At 46.1% G+C, this 22,389-nt stretch overlaps 1 protein-coding gene and 1 long non-coding RNA gene across 2 annotated transcripts in view; both read right to left on the bottom strand.

Moving 5' to 3' along the window:
* Window positions 1–2,141: 2,141 nt before the first annotated feature.
* LOC128826470 (uncharacterized) lies at window positions 2,142–17,975 on the bottom strand. Its single transcript, XR_008442847.1, has 5 exons — window positions 17,951–17,975; window positions 9,400–9,420; window positions 8,629–8,649; window positions 7,182–7,202; window positions 2,142–2,163 (listed from the first exon to the last, which is right to left on the bottom strand). It is a non-coding gene; the product is annotated as an uncharacterized LOC128826470 (long non-coding RNA).
* Window positions 17,976–18,721: 746 nt separating this feature from the next.
* Window positions 18,722–22,389, bottom strand: part of LOC128826357 (uncharacterized) — a 55,179-nt gene continuing 51,511 nt past the window's right edge. The window contains exons 28-30 of the mRNA XM_054009604.1: window positions 19,708–19,728; window positions 19,460–19,522; window positions 18,722–18,765 (exon numbers count right to left, since the gene is read on the bottom strand). Coding sequence (XP_053865579.1) covers window positions 18,722–18,765; window positions 19,460–19,522; window positions 19,708–19,728 — 128 coding nt within the window. The remainder of the gene's footprint in view (window positions 18,766–19,459; window positions 19,523–19,707; window positions 19,729–22,389) is intronic.

Here is a 22,389-nt window from a genome sequence, read left to right as displayed (position 1 = left end):
CCATGATTCACACATTTCCATGCAGCAGATGTTTTGTCTTTGGGTTCAATATGAGCTATTAGGGTAGGCAGCAGGTTATAAACTTAAGCCCCCATGAAACTCAGTACAACCACCACCTCTTTCTCATCATTCAAACCATTAACTGTTATATACACTTCCAGTCTTTCAATAAAGGGGTCTGGTCCTTTAATGAGCCTGCAAACAATTGCATTTCCCCAAAACAGCCAGGCATTTTTAATTGTTTTCCCCACACTGAGAAGTTGTATGCCCAGTGGATCCAGTTTCCTTTTACTTCTACTTTCACTAGGCCTCCCAAGTCACTCTCTGTTTCACAGTGTTCCTAGATTAGGAGCCCAGCCTCATTGACATTTATTGTGACTCTTGCTCTTTGCATAACAATTGCAGTATGGAGATTGGCATTGGCAGCAGCCATGTACCATAGACCATCTAATAACAGTATGGAAAAATCACATGGCACAGCTGGGTCCCAGATAACTCTGTTTATGAAATATAAACATGCAAGCAATGTCTAGATGCATACATACTGCTGCTCTGAGTGGTCTGTGGTTGCTTCAAAATTATAGAACATGGTGAGAAACACCAGAGGGCTCACAGAGAATTTAAAGGGATGCTACCCTATTACTACACACAATAATATAGGCATATCAAAGTAATATAGCATTTCCAACACACAAGATTAAAAAATTACAACCAATCCTCCCAACCCCTCCCGCAAAACAAACAAACAAACAAACAACAACAACAACAAAACCAGCCCTCACAGAAGTTAAAAACAACAACAACATTTTTTGACCTGTCTTCTGGTTTCTGGACTCCCCCTGCCATCACCCGTGTGGGTGACAATCAGTGTTGTTAATTCTCATATATTTATAGTGAGTAAGTAGATTTTGTCCCCTGCTTGCCGGAATATCCATCTGAGATCAGATTTCACACATTGGTGTAAAGTGCAGCCTGACTGCAAAGATGTTCCAGCTTCTCCCAAAAATCAAAATAATTAATTCTGTGCGCCCTCCCAGTCCCACATCAATTCATTTTGTGTTTCCCAGCCGCACAGCTGTCCCATCCTCCATCAACTCTGCCCATCCACCACACATCTTTTCTGCATTCCCCAGCTCCACTTTTTCCCAACTCCCCTGACCAGCTCTGCTAACATGATTCTGGGATGCAGTAACAGGTGTGTTGTGAGCAAGACACAAAAAGTCACTCTTCTGCTCTACTCTGCACTGGTTAGGCCTCACCTGGAGTATTGTGTCCAGTTCTGGGTATCACATTTCAAGAAAGATGTGGAGAAATTGGAGAGGGTCCAGAGAAGAGCAACAAGAATGATTAAAGGTCTTGAGAACATAACCTATGAAGGAAGGCTGAAATAATTGGGTTTGTTTAGTTTGGAAAAGAGAAGATTCAGAGGGGACATGACAGCAGTTTTCAGGTATCTAAAAGGGTGTCATAAGGAGGAGGGAGAAAACTTGTTCACCTTAGTCTCTAAGGATAGAACAAAAAGCAATGGGCTTAAACTGCAGCAAGGGAGGTTTCGGTTGGACATTAGGAAAAAGTTCCTAACTGTCAGAGTGGTTAAACACTGGAATAAATTGCCTAGGGAGGTTGTGGAATCTCCATCTCTGGAGATATGTAAGAGTAGGTTGGATAAATGTCTATCAGGGATGGTCTAGATAGTATTTGGTCCTGCCATGAGGGCAGGGGACTGGACTCGATAACCTCTCGAGGTGCCTTCCAGTCCTAGAATCTATGAATCTATGTTCTATGTACACCCAAGCACTAACCCCACTGGGAGTTCTTGGTCACAAAGCACAGATTGACGGGGTTTCTAGAAGTTGTGCTGTCCCAGGCCTGCTGTCAGCATGACATACAGCCAACATAGGTTATTCAGTGTGCACTTGACATAGTGCACAGAGAGTACTAGAAATTAAATACGGTATCACTTCCAAGGTGTGAGTGGAAGAGACAAAAACCAGGGAGGATTTTCCCGTTAGACCCAGTGATTTATCTGAGAAAGACAAAAGTGAACTTTTCAACATTGGAACTTATTTTAATGTACAAGTTGACACAATTGCTCAAGTTAAGAGAATAATTTCCCAGAGTGAGAAATCAGTGCGAACTTACCTATCTGAGCCCGCAATTCACCTGAAAAATAAAAAAAAGCGATTTTTTAAAAATATGAATTGATTTTAGTGTCCAAATTGAGATAATGGCTCAGTTTCCTAGAGTGATAAATCATTCTGCCTGACACACTGCCAGTCAAGTTCCCCCATCCCTCCCCATTACTAACTGCCTGTCCCTGCCCACAGCCCCTGTCCAGAAATAGAGTTACAGAAATGCAGCAACATTTGAGATTTCACTCTGTAAATTGCTCTCTCATGAGGGTGCCATGGAGTTGGAATAATCATTCTTTGATCCACAGAAAATGTGCAACATGGGTAGGGACCATGTGAGCTGCCCTTTCACAGCCCCACCAATGTTTTCACCTGCCCTGGAGAGACACCTGCTAAGTGTTGGAGGGGAGTGAAGTCTCCAGGACTTACTCAGTTCTTGATCTGAATTCTGAGGCCTTAAATGCAGTTCTCTCTCTCTCTCCATAGTTTCCTATATTTATATGGAGTATTTGGGGCAGATGATGGAGCAGTTAGCACAGAGGTTGAGGTCCAGTGGGACCCTGCAGATCACAGCAGTTTCAGAAGACCTTTAGGCTCTGCAGGCAGTGGAATGCCTCATCTTAATGTCCCTGATAGTCCTTTGAAAGCCCCCTGTGACATAGATGCTGAGGCTTTGAATGTCAGGGAAAGGGCATAGCAAATCTGTGTTGGTCTCTCATGTTCCCGGTCCAGTTCTTCAATGGTGCTGGATGGCTTCAGGGCAAGTCTGCAGCTTTGAATGACCTGTGTCTCAGTGAGGAAAGATATTACAGTCTCAGAGACTCTGAAGTTCATAGATTTTGATATGGGCTGAGGGAGCCTCTTCCTTTGATCCTTCGCTTCACTTTCCTGCTGTTTCCTTTTCCTATGTTGTACCTGCTGCCTCTTGACACTTTTGTCCCTGTGTCTTATGAGCCACCCAGTGAACTCCTGCCCTGAAACCCTGATATATGAGCCCCTGCCCTTTCCCCATCCACAGCTCTGCTTCTTTAACTGTCAACAGCAGTGATGACTCTCCTCCCCTTTCCCTGACACAGGATTAGTATTAGTATTAATATACCGGTGCAGCCATCTCGCTGGTCTCCGAGACTGTGTATAAAGAAAAGCTACAGCATCTTCCGCTTAAGGCAACAAAAACTGTTCTGAAGACGTATACGGGAGAAGCTGTGCCCATGTTGGGCACTATTGATGTTAAGGTGGAGCTCAATGGATAGGCTGCTAAATTGCCACTGTTTGTGGTGAGAGGTAATTACCCAGCCTTAATGGGTAAGTCTTGGCTTGGGAAGATTCAGCTCAACTGGACAGAAGTGCACCGAATGACTAAAGAAGAAACCGGTCTGATCACTATACTAAGGAAACATGCTGCTGTTTTTGGAGAGGATCTGGGAAGTATGAAGGGAATCACTGCACATTGAACATTAAACCTGACAGTCCACCAAAATATCTGAAAGCTTGAACTGTGTCATATACCATCAGGCCAAAAGTTGAAGTGGACCTGGAGCGCCTGGTCACCAATGGAGTCCTAATACCAGTTACCCATAGCCCATGGGCCACTCCTATCATTCCAATAGTGAAGAAAAATGGCTCCCTCCGGATTTGCGGTGATTTTAAAGTCACTGTCAACCCGGGGTCGCCGGCCTGGCTGGGGGACAAAAGTTCAGTAAGATTGATCTGAGTCAAGAGTATTTACAGATGCACGTCGATGAAAAGTCCCAAGAGCTTTTGACTATTGTGACTCATAAGGGGCTTTATTGATACTGTCGCCTACCCTTTGGAATAACGTCTGCTCCCGCCCTGTTCCAGAGGGCTGTGGACCAGATCTTGTGTGGCTTGCCAGGAGTTCAGTGCTATCTGGACGATATCCTGGTCACTGGAAGGAATGAAGAGGATCACTTAAAAAATTTAGAGGCTACCCTACAAAGACTGGAAGAGTATGGCCTACGAGTCATAGAATAGAATCATAGAATAGAGTCTGCAAAGACAAGTGTGAATTCTTCCAGCCCTCTGTTGAATATTTGGGACACATCATTGATGTTGCGGGTCTTCATAAGGCCCATGCAAAAGTTAAGGCTATTGTTGAGGCTCCCCCACCTCGAAATGTTAGCCAGCTGCGCTTGTTTCTAGAACTACTGAACTATTATGGAAAGTTCATCTCACAGTTAGCCACACTGCTAAAACCACTTCATGAACCCCTTGGGCAGAACAAGACCTGGAAGTGGACTGAAGCCTGTAATGTTGCATTTAACAAAGCTAAGGATGCATTGCTAAATTCTGAAGTTCTAACGCACTTTGATCCATCCTTGCCCCTACAATTGGCCTGTGATGCCTCCCCTTATGGAGTGGGAGCAGCAGTGTCACACATTATGCCTTCCGGAGAAGAGAGACCTATTGCTTTTGCTTCATGCACTCTAAACAAAGCAGAAACTAACTATGCCCAAATCAAACGTGAGGCATTGGGAATCGTTTTTGAAATTTGGAAGTTTCATCAGTACCTGTTTGGGCGGAAGTTTACTCTTCTCACAGACCATCGACCTCCGACGTCAATTTTTGGACCCTACACAGGCATTCCCCCATTAGCTGCTAGTCGTATGCAACGTTGGGCATTGTTACTTTCAGCGCACACATATGAAATCATATATCAGAAATCCACTCTGCATGACAATGCAGATGGTCTCTCAAGGTTGCCTTTGCCAGTCAAACATCAAGATAGTGCCCAAAAGGAAATCTTCTACTTTGAACAGGTAGAGAATACACCCATCACTGCTACTCAGATAAAGAAGGCAACTCGTGTTGACCCAGTATTGTCCTAAGTTATGGACCTGGTGATGCATGGAAAATCTTTAAATTAATGGAGATATCCCATCTCCTAGAACTGGAAGGGACCTTGAAAGGTCATTGAGTCCAGCCCCCTGCCTTCACTAGCAGGACCAAGTACTGGTTTTGCCCCAGATCCCCAAGTGGCCCCCTCAAGGATTGAACTCACAACCCTGGGTTTAGCAGGCCAATGCTCAAACCATTGAGCTATCCCTCCCCCCGACAAACCTCTCTGGTCTCACCAGACCTTGTTACCTACATGTCCAGGAGGATGGAGTTATCGATCCAATCTGGTTGTTTGTTGTGGGGGAGACGTGTCATTATCCCACCACCACTGAGATCACAGATGTTAGAACAGCTACATTCCGGTCACTGTGGAATAGTGCACATGAAGGAAATTGCACTAAGCTATTTTTGGTAGCCTGGATTGGAGAGTGTTATTGAAGAGAAGCCACAAGCTTGTATGTCATGTCAGGGTGTGAGGAATGCATCCCAGTGGGCACCCTTACACCCATGGGACTGGCCAGAAAACCCATGGCAACGTATTCACGTTGACTTCGCTGGCCCCCTTGAAGGAAGCATGTTCTTGGTGGTAGTAGATGCCCATTCTAAATGACCAGAAGTCTCTATAATGCAGTCTACTACTGCAGAGAGTACTATCCAAAAACTACGAGGACTCTTTAGTCGGTTCGGTCTGCCAGAACAACTTGTGAGTGACAATGGACCGCAGTTCGTCTCTCAGGAGTTTCAAAATTTTATGAAGGCAAATGGGATACACCACATCACTTCAGCTCCATATCATCCATCCACCAATGGATCAGCTGAAAGATTTCTGCAGACAATGAAAGAAGCTTTGAAATCGGCAAGGGGACAACACTCCATTCAAAAGCGTCTGGATACCTTCTTACTTTCCTACAGAAACACACCTCATGCTACGACCAAGGCATATCTGGCCTTTCTAATGATGGGACGACAGCTGTGCACTTGCTTTGATCTGATGAAACCTTCTGAATCCCGACAAATTGTGCAACATCAGCAGCGATATCAAGTCATCAGACGTGCACCCAGAGCGAAATACCGAACCTTTAGCCCAAGACAGCAGGTTTTGGCTTGGAATTATACTTCTGGAGTGAAATGGGTCCCTGCCACGATCATTGCTCAAACAGGACCTGTTTCCTACACAGTCCGGACTGCAGAGAATCTCACCTGGCGGCAACATGTAGATCAGCTGTTGCCAGGTCATGCCACTCCTCAGGACACATCTTCGGTTGAGTTGTCTGACTTCACCTCTTCTGGCGAGACATCGAATCAAGAATCACCTGTTCCTGACTGTTCTCCTCCATTACTGCCGGTGGCTGAGATACCCCCTTGCCCAGCACGAGCTGATACCACCTCCTCACCCATTCTTGCTACGAACCCTGAGCCCACTGTCAGGCCTGTGCCCAAGATACTTTCAGGTGCAACAATACCAGAAGTTCACCGTAATCCACCTAGAGACAGAAGACCTCCTCAATGGCTGGATCTTTAGCTAGGGCGAACCCACAGTTATGGGGCAAAATAATCCCCAGGGTTTAGCCAGGAATGGAGGCAGTCTACCCTCCTCTAGTTTAGTGTTTGTTTTATTTAGGGGATGCTCTTATTAACTGGGGAGGGATATGTTGTGTATTTGGTTGTCATGGTTGTTGTTCCTATGGCAACTGAGTTAGATTATTAGGGGATAGCCCAGCCAGTTTTAGCTGGTTTGGTTAGTTCAGTGTGTGAAAATAAATGGGTGCTTTTTAAGGCTCACAGCTCTCTGGTCTCAAGTGATTTCTTCCTAAACCTGCTGCCCCCAAGGATATAAGATCCTGAGAAACAGATTAGAGTCTGGACTATCTATACCATAAAATTGATGTCAGCCTTCAGTGTCTCCTTGCTGTACTAAAGTCCACTGGCTCACTTATTACAAGAGGCTCCAAATCCACAAACCCTTCCTTGTATGTGGAATCTCATTCAGTAGAGATCCAGTTAGCAGCAAGGGTGTGACTACACATCTGTTTGCTGGGTCAATCATTAGGATGTTTCAAAACCAAAATGCTTCCATTTTTTTCTGAGGGTAGTAAGAGATATGCAATTTTGAAAAATATATTTAATATTTTATGTGGTAGAAATCTTCTGTATTTTACTGAAATTGCTTCAATATCCAGGTCAACTTACTCTTTTTGTCCATCAGTGATTCTAAAGGAGACAGAGAGAGAGAGAGAGAATGATTTAAATGTGTACATCTTGTTTACTTAAAACTGTATATTCTCTAAATCTATTTAACTGTATTAATTAAAAAAAACTCCTAAATTAGAAGGTATAAAATAACCATGAAAATCTAAATGCTTTCTAGTTTTTGTCTTAGTAGGGAATGATAATAACTTAGCACAGCATGTCACTGGCAAGAGCCAGGAATAGAACCTACTTTTCTGACTGTAGCTAGATGAATACCAGACAAAGCTACTCTCCAACTTTCATTTTGGTTCATGAACACATTCACTGTGACTATAAACCTGCCCCTTACGTTGAATTTTCTGTAACTATTCCAGCTATGTTCGCATTCTCCTGAGCACTAATATGTAAATGAAGAATGGAAAATATTCATAGAAAGTGAGCTTATAATTACAATTATCTGGGTCATAATGTTGACCATTTTTAAAATTTGGAACATTAGCTTTCTCCCAGTCTCCAGGAACTTCCCCAGTGCTCCAAAACTTATTGAATATCAGCATTAACTCAGGGCTGCCCGGGGGGGGGGGGGGGGGGGGGGGGGCAAGTGGGGCAATTTGCCCCAGGCCCCGGGCCCCGCAGGGACCCTGCGAGCCCTGGCCCAGCGGCGGTCCGGGTCTTCAGCATTTTTCGGTGGCGGGGAGGTCTTTCAGTAATGCTGAGGACGCAGAGCAACTGAAGGGCCCCCCGCTGCCGAAATGCCGCCGAAGACCCGGACCGCCGCCGGGTGAGTACAAGCGCCGCAGCTCCCCTGCTTTGCCCCAGGCCCCCTGAATCCTCTGGGCAGCCCTGCATTAACTGCCCAAGAGCTTCTCAACAATCTATTTTAAAACTCTTCAATACAAGTTCCCTGGATCTGCTGATTGAAATTGTCTAACGTTAGTAGCTTCTGCTTAACTACCTACAGAGAAACTCTTGGAATGGAAACATGATGAGACATGTAAGCTGTCCTTTCACAGTCCCACCATGGAAGTGCCTTAGCCCTGTCCTGGGGGACACCTGCAAGAAGTTTGAGGGGAGTACAGAATCCCTGGCTCATTCAGCCCTTGGATTTTCTTGTGAGTCTATGTGTAACTGACTATCTTTACATTTAATGTGTATGTATAGATACATCGATGAACATGGCCAGTTGTGGTGGTAGGTTAGGGTCTGATGTGAGAGGTGAATACTTTTCTGGATGAACTGGACTCTTCCCATGAACTCCACTCTCTATGGACCACCGAATTGCCATCAGATGGCAACAGTTTCTGCCAACGATTGGTACTGAATGTGAATATTTAGTATTCACATTTCACGACTACAAATCAGAAATCATATTTAGAATCCCCCAATCTTCTGGTCTCCTCTGTTCTTCAGGTTGAAAGCCACCTTTCAGTTATTAATAAGAACTCACCCTTTTCCTCCTCAGGACTATCTGGAAAACAAATAAATAGAGTCAAACTTTTTACAAATACACTTTGCTTGAGAAAAAATGTTCAGCTGTGCACTGACAGCATGGTGCAAGGCTGGGTTGGTGCTGAGGGGGATTTTCCAAAGCAGTGTGTCAAGTTTGTACAATTCACAGCCTGGAAGCACAGTAAAGTGGCCCTGAAATAAAGCTTTTTTCCATACAGAGTGCTGGATGGAAAGGCAGGCTGGCAACAGTGAACAAAGCAACTGTCTCCTCTCTTTGTTTCTTCCTGCATTCGGAGAAGCAGGACTTCGTGCACTCCTTGTAATAAACAAGGTACCAGCAAAGAAAATATCAGATTCCATTGTCAATTTCTATTCCTATTTGGAACATCTCCAGAGCCCAGAACTGTGACTGACCACTCAGGGCAAAATGGAAAGTAATAATAACAAAAATTGAAGTCCAACAACAGTTGTTTTTGTCTTTGTAACAAAATTAACCCCCCCCCCCAATCATCTACTTTCATGAACTGTAGATTCAAATTATGGTACGAAATGTGGCCTCTCTATTGTCTGACCCTGTGCAAAGATTGAGAAATACAGCCATCTAACTCTTCTTGCAGTCAAATAATTCATCAGTTATTCCATTGCAAATTTAGAAACAATCCTGGTGTATCAGGGTACTATGTGAAAAAAGGGACGGGTGGTGAAATGAAATAGTATAGGGCTTATACAACACAGTGTATAATGTTTAAAAATATCAGTGTACACTTACCCTTTCTCTCTCTCTCTTTGTCTATAAAAAGAAAGAAACAATTCAGTGTGTGAATATTTTTGTCCATACAAGGTTTAGCTAAGGTTTTCTATGGAAGTAGGAGTTGGATATGGAACAAGCTATGTGGAAAATCAAAGAAAGGGAGTATTGGAAGCAACCTGCTATGGGCTAACAAGTACAGGTAAAACACTGGGATATCTCATTATAAGCTTGAGCTAAGTCAACTTTTTCTGCATGGAAGTGTTTCCTGAAAAGAAAGGAGCATAAGGATCCTGATAAAGGGAACATCCTCATGTGTTCTGATCCATATAGTTGCTATGTCACCTTCATAATTAAAGTTAATGGGGATCGGGGACATACTGCACTACTTACACACCTCCACGGTGACCAGGGAGCAACAAAAAGCCAACAGGTAGAGAACAGGATAGGATAAAAACTTCCTTGATCATCTGGCTGCATCCTGATTAGCCTTGGGCCCCATGAAGACTGTCTTAGGTTATGAAGAACCTTTTCACTGATTATTTGTTTATGGAGGGAGCTTAACCTCAGCTAAGGGTGGATGGTGGGGTATGGAACATGGGATGGGCTCTTCACTTGCTGCTAATGCCCTCCTCATCCCACTATAACAAGTTGTATTTGGCTCTTCAACCACCCCATGAGAGCATTAATGGGAGCCTTAATGGTCTCAAAGAGCTGGCCCTGAGGGATTCTGGGAAACTGTGACAGGCAGCCTGGTCTAACTGAAAAACCTTCTATAGGGGATGGGAAGTCTTGACTCCAGAAATCCCAAAGGAACAGAGGGATTTCTCACAGCATGGAAGGCGCTACATTTCACACCCATAGTCTTCTCCACAGAGGCCTGAGGGAAGCAGGTGGTGGGGAGCAACCAGCCGGAGCAGAGAAATGTTTTTATATTCCCTGGAACAATGTGCCTGAGGGTCCAAGTAGTCACATGAGGGAGCATTGGCAGCTGCCTGCAGCCTTCACTCTATTTTGATAGCGTTTTTGGGTGGGAATTATGTCATGTGAATGGTTCATTCCGGCTGTTTCAAGGCACAGCTAACATCAGACGTCTGTCAGAGGTAGATGGAGGGTCAGAGTTTAGGAAACATATTTTCTTTCCTACAAAAAAAATTGACAACACTCAGGCTGCTGGTGAGCTGTGACTTTGCTCCTCATGCTATCCAGTGTTGTCTCATTGTTTCATTGTGCTCCCCGTCTGTCTGTATCACTTGTCTTAGAGTGTCAGTTCTCTGGGGCAGGGATTGACTGTTCTGTGTTTGTACCGAGCCTGGCACCGCGGGATCCTGGTCCATGACTGGGGCTCCTAGGCCCTACCATAACACAAATAATAATAATAATAATAATTTATTATTTAATTTTACAGTTCCATTTGGTAATCGTTTTTATCAGCTATAAAATGTTCTAAATAATGAAATGTGTAATAAATATGAAATGCCAAAACTTATGTTTTGGCTAATTTTAAGCAAGTGCAAGTTCATTTACTCTTCAGAAATTGTCCAGAGATATTCAGGTCTGGGAAACACCCCAGGCATGTTTGGATTTTCCAGGCAAGGCAGATATGTGTGAAGTTTCATGGCATTTCCCCCTCCCTCCCACCCGCCTCAGTTACAGGCAGGCTGGCTTTAGGGAAAATGTCAGCCTGGGAGAATTTGTATTTTGGTGACTCTGGCATCCGCTGCTCCCCGGGCTCCCCTCCTAACCTCTATTGCTACTGGCCCCCTACTGCCTCCCTGGGCCCTCCATCCATCCCCCCATTACATCTGGCCTCTGCTGCTTCCATCACCTCTGATGAGGTTCAACAAGGACAAGTGCAGAGTCCTGCACTTAGGATGGAAGAATCACATGCACTGCTACAGGCTGGGGACCGACTGGCTAAGCAGCAGTTCTTCAGAAAAGGACCTGGGGATTACAATGGATGAGAAGCTGGATATGAATCAGCAGTGTGTCTTTTTTACCAAGAAGGTTAACGGCATATTGGGCTTCATTAGTAGGAGCATTGCTAGCAGATTGACGGAAGTGATTATTCCCCTCTATTTGGCACTGGTGAGGCCACATCTGGAGTATTGTGTCCAGTTTTGGGCCCCCCACTATAGAAACTACTATTAAAACTCTTCCTGTGAACTAATTTACAACAATGTCAAGAATTTCAATCCTAGTTTTTGCAAAAGGAACCAGTAAACAATGATTTTTTTTTTAATGGATAGGTTACAACATTGACAGTAACAGATGAAATCCTCCCCCATTGAAATAAATGGGAGCTTTGCTATTGATTTCAATAGGGCAGAATTTCATCCAAGAAATCACTCCCAGATCAGATACAGATACAGAATTCCCATAGACAAACTGCCTTTCAGCCTAGGGGGGAAGAATGGGCCCTTCCCTGCTTGTTGATGTAATACATCGCTGACATATGGTCCGTGAGAACTGAGACTGTTGTGTTCATAATGTGAGGCAAGAATGCCTGGCAAGCCAGCTCGACTGCCCTGAGCAAGTTGATGTTGCTATGGAAAGAAAGGTCCTCCCTGAACCACAGACCATGAGTCTTGAGGTGCCCCAGGTGGGCTCCCTAACCCAGAGCTGAGGTGAGGAGACCAAGTGAGAGGTTTGGGGTTTTGTGACCTCCTATGATCCGAACACCATGTCAAGGAGTGGAGGATGTGAGGTGGCACCATGATTGCCCTGTCCAAGTGGTGTCTGGAAGGGCAGTACACCATGCCAGCCAGGCTTGGAGAAGTCTGAGTCTCAGCCTTGCATGTGGCACTACATAAGTAAATGAAGCCATGTGACTGAGAAGGCTCAAGCAAAGCCAGATGGTCGTAATCAACTGTGATTGCAGGAAGCATATTAGCATCTAGATGGCCCAAAAACATTCCTTCGGGAAGAAGGATCTTGCCAACTGGGAGTCAAGCACTGCCCCGATGAATTCTATTTTCTGCACAGATGTCAGGGTCGACTTCTGCACATTGATGAGAAGACCCAGTGTTTGGAAGGTCGACTGTATGAGGTCGATGTCAGACTCCACTTGTGCTCAAGATCAGCCCTTGATGACCAAGTCATCAAGATACAGGAACACTTGGACTCCTCTTTACCTCAGAAATGCTGCCACCACTGTCATGCACTTGGTGAAGACTCATGGGTCAGCCAAAAGACAGAATGGCAGGGCAGTGGATTGATAATGACTCTGGTTCACCACAAATCTCAGAAACCTTCTGTGGCTGTGGAAAACTGAGATGTGGAAGTATATGTCTTTTAAGTCAACGGTAGCATACCAATCCTGTGAATCCAGTGATGGAATGATAGACACCAAGGACACCATGCAGAACTTCAGCTTCCTGAGATAGTGATTCAGCCGACACAGATCTAGAATGGGTCTGAGACTTCCCTTGGCCTTGGGTAGCAGAAAGTACCAGCAATAGAACCCTTTTCCACTTAATGGCAGCGGAACCTCATCTATGGCTCCCATGCTGAGGAGAGATAGCACTTCCTGTTCTAGCAGGAGCTCGTGAGATGAGCCCCTGAAGAAGGATGGGGAAGGTGGGTGGGAAAGTGGGATTGTAGCGGGGTGATCAACCCACTCCAGCCCTGAAGGGGTTAAAGCAGCCCTAAGAATGGGCTGTCCTGGGGATCCAATAAGAAAAGGCTGGGAGGCAGCCAATCAGGGCCACGCTGGGCCCTATAAAAGAGCTGCAGGGCCAGAAGGCAGACAGTCTCTCTCCAGCCTGGGAGGGAGAAGGGCTAGCTGCCTGAAATGAAGGTACCTGAACTGGAGCAGTGCTGAGGAATAGGACAAGGGAGCTGGAGAGCTCCAGCCTGGTAAACCCCTAGGCTGCAGGCTTTGCTTAAGGCCTACTGAGGTACTGGGGCTGCAGAGATACAGCCTGGGGATAGGCAAAGGCAGCAGGTCCTAAACCCTTCCCAATGATGAGTGGCCATTACAGACTGCAGTCTGCCCGAGTGAAGGGGGGCTAGATGACGACTGGCAGTAGCCACTGAGGCAAGGTGGGTTTAGAGGGTTGGGGGTTCCCCTGGGAGGGGAGACCCAGAGTGTGGGGGAACTACTGGGCCAGAACCCAGAGGTAAAAGGGCATTGGGGTCCGGGAGAGATATGGGGCCAGTGGCAGGCGAGACACACCGGCCTGCAGAGGGCACTCTGTATGCTGGAAAAGAGCTAATTCCCCGACAACCAGCAGGAGGCGCCACGCCAGTGAGTCATCACATTGCTACAGGGATAAAAATAAATGGAAGGGTGTAACCAAACTCTATTGTGTTCAAAACCCAGCAGTCAGAAGTGATCCACTCCCAGGCTCTGAGAAAATGTGAAAGGTGGTTTGAAAAGATAGAGGACGATTGGATCCTGTATAGTAACTGGTAGGTTGTCCTCAATCAGCTTGTCAAAATTAGTGTTTAGAGGAGACTGAGTGACATGGAGATGACTGAGGAAGTGGCCTACATTCAAACCCCTTGGTCTTCCTTGTCCACTGATCATGCTTTACTGGCTGGGCATAGAAACACCCTCAATACTGTGATCTATACGGTCTCCTGGTTTGTGCTGGAGAATGCAGGTCCAGGGACTTTAGTGTTACCCTGGAGTCTTTTAGGCCATGCAGTCTGGCATCAATTTGCTCTGAAAAGAATAAGCATCCCTCAAATAGCAGGTCCTGGAAGGTTTGTTGTACTTCCTGCAGGAATCCCGATGCCTGCAACTATGAGATTGAGCCCATGATGACTGCTGTGACCATAGATCTAGCTGAGAATCTGTGGCATCCAGGGCTCCCTGCAGAGAGGCCCTGGCCACTGACTTGCCCTCCTCCAAAAGCGTTGAGAACTCCTACTGGCTGTCATGGAGAAGTCTGTACTTGAACTTATTCATTGCTTCCCACATTTTAATGTCATAGCAACCCAGCAAGTTGAAGCACCTCAGTCGAGTTGGCTTTCCTGCCCAGAAGATCCAGCTTCCAGGGCTCCTTCACCTTTGGAGCAGACCCTGTCTGGCCCTGATGGTCCTTCTTGTTGGCAGCCACTACAACAAGTGATCCAGGAGGAGGCTGAGAAAATAAAAACTCACATTCCTTGGCTGGTCCAGAGTATTTCCGCTCTGTCCTCTTGGTAGTAGGACGGAGGGAGGCTGGGTTCTGCCAGAGAGTCTTAATAGGTCCCATCATGACCTCATGCCAGGGGAGAGTGACCTTTGCAGGAGCCGCCACCAATAAAATGGCCAAGAAGCTGTCAGAAGGCTCCTTGACAACATCAGCTCCTCCACCCCTCCCGGGCTACCTTGGCAGTTATCCAACTATTTGTGTGATAAATTAATAAAGAATGCATGAATGTGAAGTAACAATTACTTTATTGCCTCTGCAAGCGGTGATCGAAGTGGGGAGGGGAGGGTGGTTAGCTTACAGGGAAGTAGAGTGAACCGGGGGGAGGGGGCGGTGGTTCATCAAAGAGAAACAAACAGAACTTTCACACCGTAGCCTGGCCAGTCATGAAACTGGTTTTCAAAGCTTCTCTGACGTGCACCGCGCCCTGCTGTGCTCTTCTAACCGCTCTGGTGTCTTGCTGTGCGTAATCAGCAGCCAGGCGATTTGCCTCAACCTCCTACCCCGCCATAAATGTCTCCCCCTTACTCTCACAGATATTGTGGAGCGCACAGCAAGCAGTAAAAACAACAGGAATATTGGTTTCACTGAGGTCTATCCGAGTCAGTAAACTGCGCCAGCGAGCTTTTAAACGTCCAAATGCACATTCTACTACCATTCTGCACTTGCTCAGCCTATAGTTGAACAGGTCCTGACTACTGTCCAGGCTGCCTGTGTATGGCTTCATGAGCCATGGCATTAAGGCGTAGGCTGAGTCCCCCAGGATAACTATAAGCATTTCAACATCCCCAACAGTTATTTTCTGGTCTGGGAAGAAAGTCCCTTCCTGCAGCTTTTGAAACAGACCAGAGTTCCTGAAGATGCAAGCATCATGCACCTTTCCCAGCCATCCCACGTTGATGTTAGTGAAACGTCCCTTGTGATCCACCAGTGCTTGCAGCAGCATTGAAAAGTACCCCTTGCGGTTTATGTACTCGCTGGCTTGGTGCTCTGGTGCCAAGATAGAGATATGGGTTCCGTCTATCGTCCCACCACAGTTAGGGAATCTCATTGCAGCAAAGCCATCCACTATGACCTGCACGTTTCCCAGAGTCACTACCCTTGATACCAGCAGCTCTTGGCTACTTGGATCACAGCAGCCCCCACAGTAGATTTACCACACCAAATTGATTCCCGACAGACCAGTAGCTGTCTGGCGTTGCAAGCTTCCACAGGGCTATCGCCACTCGCTTCTCAACTGTGAGGGCTGCTCTCATCTTTGTATTCTGGTGCTTCAGGGCAGGGGAAAGCAACTCACAAAATTCCATGAAAGTACCCTTACGCATGTGAAAGTTTCGCAGCCACTGGGAATCGTCCCACACCTGCAACACTATGCAGTCCGACCAGTCTGTGCTTGTTTCCCTGGCCCAGAATTGGTGTTCCACGGCATGAACCTGACCCTTTAACACCATGATTTGCACATTGCTGGGCCTGTACTTTGTGAGAGGTCTATGTCCATATCTATTTCCTCATCACTCTCATCGCCGCGCTGCCGTCGCCTCCTCGCCTGGTTTTGCCTTGGCAGGTTCTGGTCCTGCATATACTCCAAGACAATGCGCGTGGTGTTTAAAGTGCTCATAATTGCCACGGTGATCTGAGCGGGCTCCATGATCCCAGTGCTATGGCGTCTGGGCTGAAAAAAGGCGCGAAACGATTGTCTGACATTGCTTTCACGGCAGGGAGGGAGGGAGGGTGGATCCTGACGACATGTACCCAGAATCACCCGCGACAATGTTTTTGTCCCATCAGGCATTGGGATCTCAACCCAGAATTCTAATGGGTAGCAGAGACTGCGGGAACTGTGGGATAGCTACCACAGTGCAATGCTCCAAAAGTCGACGCCAGCCTCGGTACTGTGGACGCAGTCCGCCAACTTAATGCACTTAGAGCATTTTGTGTGAGGACACACACAATCGACCTTATAAAAACGATATCTAAACACCCGACTTCTATAAATTTGACCTAATTTCATAGTGTAGACATACCCTCAGAGTATACTGAGTAGGAGCGCCTAGAGCTGGTGATTTGACCCGGGAAAACCTCCACAGATTCAAGAATGGCCACTGCACCAGAATTGGCTCTCTTGGGCCCATGGACCAAGTGTTATGGGGCTTCAGATGACACTGATGGGCAGTGCGTGTGGTTTCGGCTGTTGTGGTGAGGTGAGGAGCTGGATCCAGGGTCTTATCCTGAAGAGGAGGAGCAGGGGGGATCAAGGCAGTGTTGACCCTCCTGGAGCCAGAGAACGACGTCTTGGTGATGCCTCGGGAGAGGTGATTTGGGAGGATTTCCCCTGGAGAGCAGGCTCAGTACTGGCCTGAAGCTGGTTGACATCTCAGAGCTGGCAGGCGGTGCTTGCCAAGCTGCTTCTTGTGCCCCTGGAGAACCCACTACTGGCAGAGTTAGTATGTTTCTAGCTGCTGCATAAGCTTCCGGGGTGGATGGTACCACAAACTGGTCAGTACGCTGGCAGGAAGGGGGTTGCACCTCCCTTCATGGGGTTTGCGGTGCCGGTGTAGATGACTGTGCCGGCAGCTGCCACAGTGTCGGAGAGGGAGAGTGGCCAGTTTGGGTCTTGCCTTAGCCCTGTCCATGGGTCTTGCCTTGTTCCTGTTTGCTCTTTTATCTCCCTTCACTGCAGGAGAGCGGCTCTTCTCACGGTGCCCCCGATGTTTCGTCTTGGGCACTGGTGGCAAGGAGCAGTGCCTTGAGCTTCTGGCAGCAGAAGGTGCACTGGGACCGAGTGCTAAGTGCTGAGTCAGATCTCAGCTCCCAGTTGGATCTCAATGCTGCTTGCATCAGAAGGACTTTTAGTCTCACTGCCTGGTCTTTCTGAGTACATGGTTTAAACTCACAACAAATCAGGCAGCAATTTTTTTTCTGTGGCCTTCTCCCAAATACTTGAGACAGCTCAAGAGAGGGTCACTGTTGGGCATAAGTTTCCCATAGGCAGAGCGAGGCTTAAACCCCAGAGAACAAGGCATGACCCTGTACCAGGGAAGGAAAATGCCTCTCCAGACAAGGAAAGGTGTCCTATTTTCTATACTAAACTTACTAAAAACTTCTTTAACTAACTAACAAGCTATTTACAATAAAAATGAGTAAAAATCACTATGAAGACTTTGCCAAGACAAAAAGGGGAGTTCCAAGAGCCACCACAGGAGGTTAGAAGGAATTGAGGGATACAGGCTCGTCAGGGCACCTTATGCCAGCTGTATGAATATGCAGCACTGGGGGCACTAGAACTAGCCCAATGGATGCTTCGGGCATGCACACAACTAACTCAGAATGGACATGTGCAAGCACTCAAAGAACTTAATTTCCATTTGCATCTCTTCTTCAGCATAGAACTAAATTGACATTTATATTTGAAAAGTCAAAGCAAAACTTACCTGCTTTTGTCTGGGGTTCATCTGCAAAGGAAAAAGCACTTCTTAATATAGGCTTGTCATAACTATAAAGGAAAGGGTAACAGCCCTCCTGTGTACCATACTATAAAATCCCTCCTGGCCAGAGACTCCAAAATCCTTTTACCTGTAAACGGTTAAGAAGCTCAGGTAACCTGGCTGACACCTGACCCAAAGGACCAATAAGGGAACAAGATACTTTCAAATCTTGGTGGGGGGAAGGCTTTTGTTTGTGCTCTTTGTTTTGGGGGTTGTTTGCTCTTGGGACTGAGAAGGACCAGACATCAATCCAGGTTCTCCAAATGTTTCTGAACAAGTCTCTCATATTTCCAACTTGTAAGTAAACAGCCAGGCAAGGTGTGTTAGTTTTTATCTTTGTTTTCTCAACTTGTAAATGTACCTTTTTGCTAGAGTGTTTATCTGTTTGCTGTAACTTTGAACCTAAGGCTAGAGGGGATTCCTCTGGACTCTTTAAGTTTGATTACCCTGTAAAGTTATTTTCCATCCTGATTTTACAGAGATGATTTTTACCTTTTTTTTAATTAAAAGCCTTCTTTTTAAGAACCTGATTGATTTTTCCTTGTTTTTAGATCCAAGGGGGTTGTATCTTGATCCACCAGGGAATTGGTGGAGAGTCTGTCAAGGCTACCCAGGGAAGGGAATTAGCACTTTGGGAGTGGTGGCAGCGGACCAGATCTAAGCTGGTAGTTAAGCTTAGAAGTTTTCATGCAGGCCCCCACATTTGTACCCTAAAGTTCAGAGTGGGGAAGCAGCCTTACCTGCTTTTGTCTGGGGTTCATCTGCAAAGGAAAAGCACTTCTTAATATAGGCATCATTTTATTTTTGGGTGGTTAATGAATATTATGACTCTCTTTGGAGGATGAGGACTGAGAGGTCATATATGCAGTAAGCAAGACCCATGGGTCCTATACATGCTTATCACAACACGTGGTGTACCTCATCTATTACACTAAATGCCCCAATAACAACTGTGTGGGTGAAACCAGACAACCATTGGGCACCAGTGACAAGGAGTAGTGCCATGAGCTTCTGGCAGTGGGAGGTGCGCTGCGCACCGAGTGCTCAGTGCTGAGTCAGATCTCGTCTCTGAGGCAGGTCTCAATACTGCCTTCCTCAGGAGGACTTTCAGTCTCACATCCCAGTCTTTCGGAGTACGTGGTTTAAACTCAACAGCTGTCACAGGAGCTTAGAAAGAATTGAGGGGCACAGGGTCATCACCGCACCTTATACAGGTGCTATGAACATGCACTACCAGGGGGCAACGGAGGCAGCCCAAAGGATGCCACTAGGGGAAAAAAATCCAATAGCTGTGCTTGGGGCGAGCACACAACTAACTCGGAATGGACATGTACAAGCGCTCAAAGAACTTCATTTGTATTTGCATCTCTGGGCTGGTCTACATTGTGGCGGGGGGTCGATCTAAGATACACAACTATTCGCGTAGCTGAAGTCGAAGTATCTAGTTCGACTTACCTGGCGGTGAGGATGGTGGCAAGTCATCCGCAGTGGTTTTCCCGTCGACTCCGCTTACTCCTCCTGCCGAGGTGGAGTACGGGCGTCAATTCGGGGATCGATTGATCGCGTCTAGACGAGACACGATAAATTGATCCCCAATAGGTTGATTACTACCCGCTGATCCGGGTGGGTAATGTAGACGTACCCTCTTTTTCAGCATAGATCTGCATTGACATTTACAGTTGAAAAGTCAATGCAAAACTTACCTGCATTTGTCTGGAGTTCATCTACAAAGGAAAAAGCACTTCTTAATATAAACATCATTTTATTTTTGGGGGGTTAATGAATATTATGACTCTTCTAGGAGGATGAGGACTGAGAGGTCATATATGGAGTAAGCAAGATCCATGGGTCCTATACATGCTTATCACAACACGTGGTGTACCTCATCTATTACACTAAATGCCCCAATAACAACTGTGTGGGTGAAACCAGACAACCATAATCAAATCAACTCACAAAGAAAAATGATAAAGATAAAAACACTTTACCACCTCTGGGTGAACATTTTTACTAACCATAGTAACCATATCTAACCTCTCGGTCCTTGTCCTCAAAGGACCTCAAAGGAAACCTGCACAAAACCTTCAAAAGATGAGCCTGGGAGATTAATATTATGACTTTGCTAGTCACTAAAAATCCTGGTCTTAATAAAGACACTGGATTTATGGTTTATTACAAGAATCTGTAACTCAGTAATCCCATCTTTTTGTCAAATGCAGAAATGTTAACAGGCCGTTTCACCCTGAATGGTCTCTTACACTGTGTGTTACCACTTATGCTAAACAATCTATTATACTGTGTATTTAGTGGTGCCATTGTGTATGTTTCCCTGACCTGAGGAAGCCCCGTGTAAGCTCGAAAGCTTGTCTCTCTCCCCAATAGAGGTTGGTTCAATAAAAATTATTACCTCACCCACCTTGTCAGTTTATTCTTTTTACTCTTTCTGATGATGCACACGCATGTGGTAGAAACATGACCATGACTAGATTAAGATGTAACCTTATTAGGTCCTGATCACTCCACCAGCTGCATCAGGAACTCATTATTTCATAGAATCATAGAATATTAGGGTTGGACGGGACCTCAGGAGGTCATCTAGTCCAACCCCCTGCTCAAAGCAGGATCAATTCCCAACTAAATCATGCCAGCCAGGGCTTTGTCAAGCCTGACCTTAAAAGCCTCTAAGGAAGGAGATTCCACCACCTCCCTACGTAACCCATTCCAGTGCTTCACCACCCTCCTAGTGAAAAAGTTTTTCCTAATATCTAACCTAAATCTCCCCCACTGCAACTTGAGAACATTACTCCTTGTTCTGTCATCTGGTACCTCTGAGACCAGTCTAGATCCATCTTCTTTGGAACCCCATATCTTGAAAGCAGCTAACAAATCCCTCCTCATTCTTCTTTTCTGCAGACTAAACAAACCCAGTTCCCTCAGCCTCTCCTCATAAGTTTTGTGTTCCAGCCCCCTAATCATTTTTGTTGCCCTCCACTGGACACTTTCCAATTTTTCCACATCTTTCTTGTAGTGTGGGGCCCAAAACTGGACACAGTACTCCAGATGAGGCCTCACCAATGTTGAATAGAGGGGAATGATCACGTTCCTCGATCTGCTGGCAATGCCCCTACTTATACAGCCCAAAATGCTGTTAGCCTTCTTGGCAACAAGGGCACACTGTTGACTCTTATCCAGTTTCTCATCCACTGTAACCCCTAGGTCCTTTTCTGCAGAACTGCTCCCTAGCCATTCAGTCCCTAGTCGATAGCAGTGCATGGGATTCTTCCATCCTAAGTGCAGGACTCTGCACTTGTCCTTGTTGAACCTCATCAGGTTTCTTTTGGCCCAATCCTCTAATTTGTCTACCCTTCAGCATATCTACCACACCTCCCAGTTTAGTATCATCTGCAAACTTGCTGAGAGTGTAGTCCAAACCATCCTCCAGATCATTAAAGAAGATATTGAACAAAACAGGCCCTAGGACTGACTGTTGGGGCACTCCGCTTGATACCAGCTGCCAGCTAGACATGAAGCCATTGATCACTACCTGTTGAGCCTGACGATCTAGCCAGCTTTCTAGCCACCTTATAGTCCATTCATCCAGCCCATACTTTTTTAATTGCTGGCAAGAATACTGTGGGAGACAGTATCAAAAGTTTTGCTAAAGTCAAGGAGTAACACATCCACAGCTTTCCCCTCATCCACAGAGCCAGTTATCTCTTCATAGAAGGCAATTAGGTTAGTCAGGCATGACTTGCCCTTGGTGAATTCATGCTGACTGTTCCTGTTCACTTTCCTCTCCTCTAAGTGCTTTAGAATTGATTCCTTGAGGACCTGTTCCATGATTTTTCCAGGGACTGAGGTGAGGCTGCCTGGCCTGTAGTTCCCCGGATTTTTTGTCTTCCCTTTTTTAAAGCTGAGCACTACATTAACCCTTTTCCAGTCATCCAGAACCTCCCCCGATCGCCAAGAGTTTTCAAAGATAATGGCCAATGGCTCTGCGATCACATCCGCCAACTCCTTTAGCACCCTCGGATGCAGCGCATCCAGCCCCATGGATTTGTGCTCATCCAGCTTTTCTAAATAGTCCCAAACCACTTCTTTCTCCACAGAAGGCTGGTCACCTCCTCCCCATGCTGTGCTGCCCAGTGCAGCAGTCTGGGAGCTGGCCTTGTTCGTGAAGACAGAGGCAAAAAAAAGGATAGAGTACATTAGCTTTTTCCACATCCTCTGTCACTAGGTTGCCTCCCTCATTCACACTTTTGCGTTTCCCAGCTCTGTGCATAGTCCTCTAGAACACTGAGAGACATTTCTGGTCCTGAGTCTGAAATTGGTTCTAGGCAGGTGAGACCTGTAAACTTGCAGAGTCCAGCTGATGGCAGTGGAAG

This window comes from Malaclemys terrapin, chromosome 20 (assembly GCF_027887155.1).
Source record: "Malaclemys terrapin pileata isolate rMalTer1 chromosome 20, rMalTer1.hap1, whole genome shotgun sequence".
In the NCBI taxonomy this organism is placed as follows: domain Eukaryota; kingdom Metazoa; phylum Chordata; order Testudines; family Emydidae; genus Malaclemys; species Malaclemys terrapin.
Note: the sequence above shows the minus strand (reverse complement) of the source record. Positions and strands in the feature narration are given on the sequence as shown.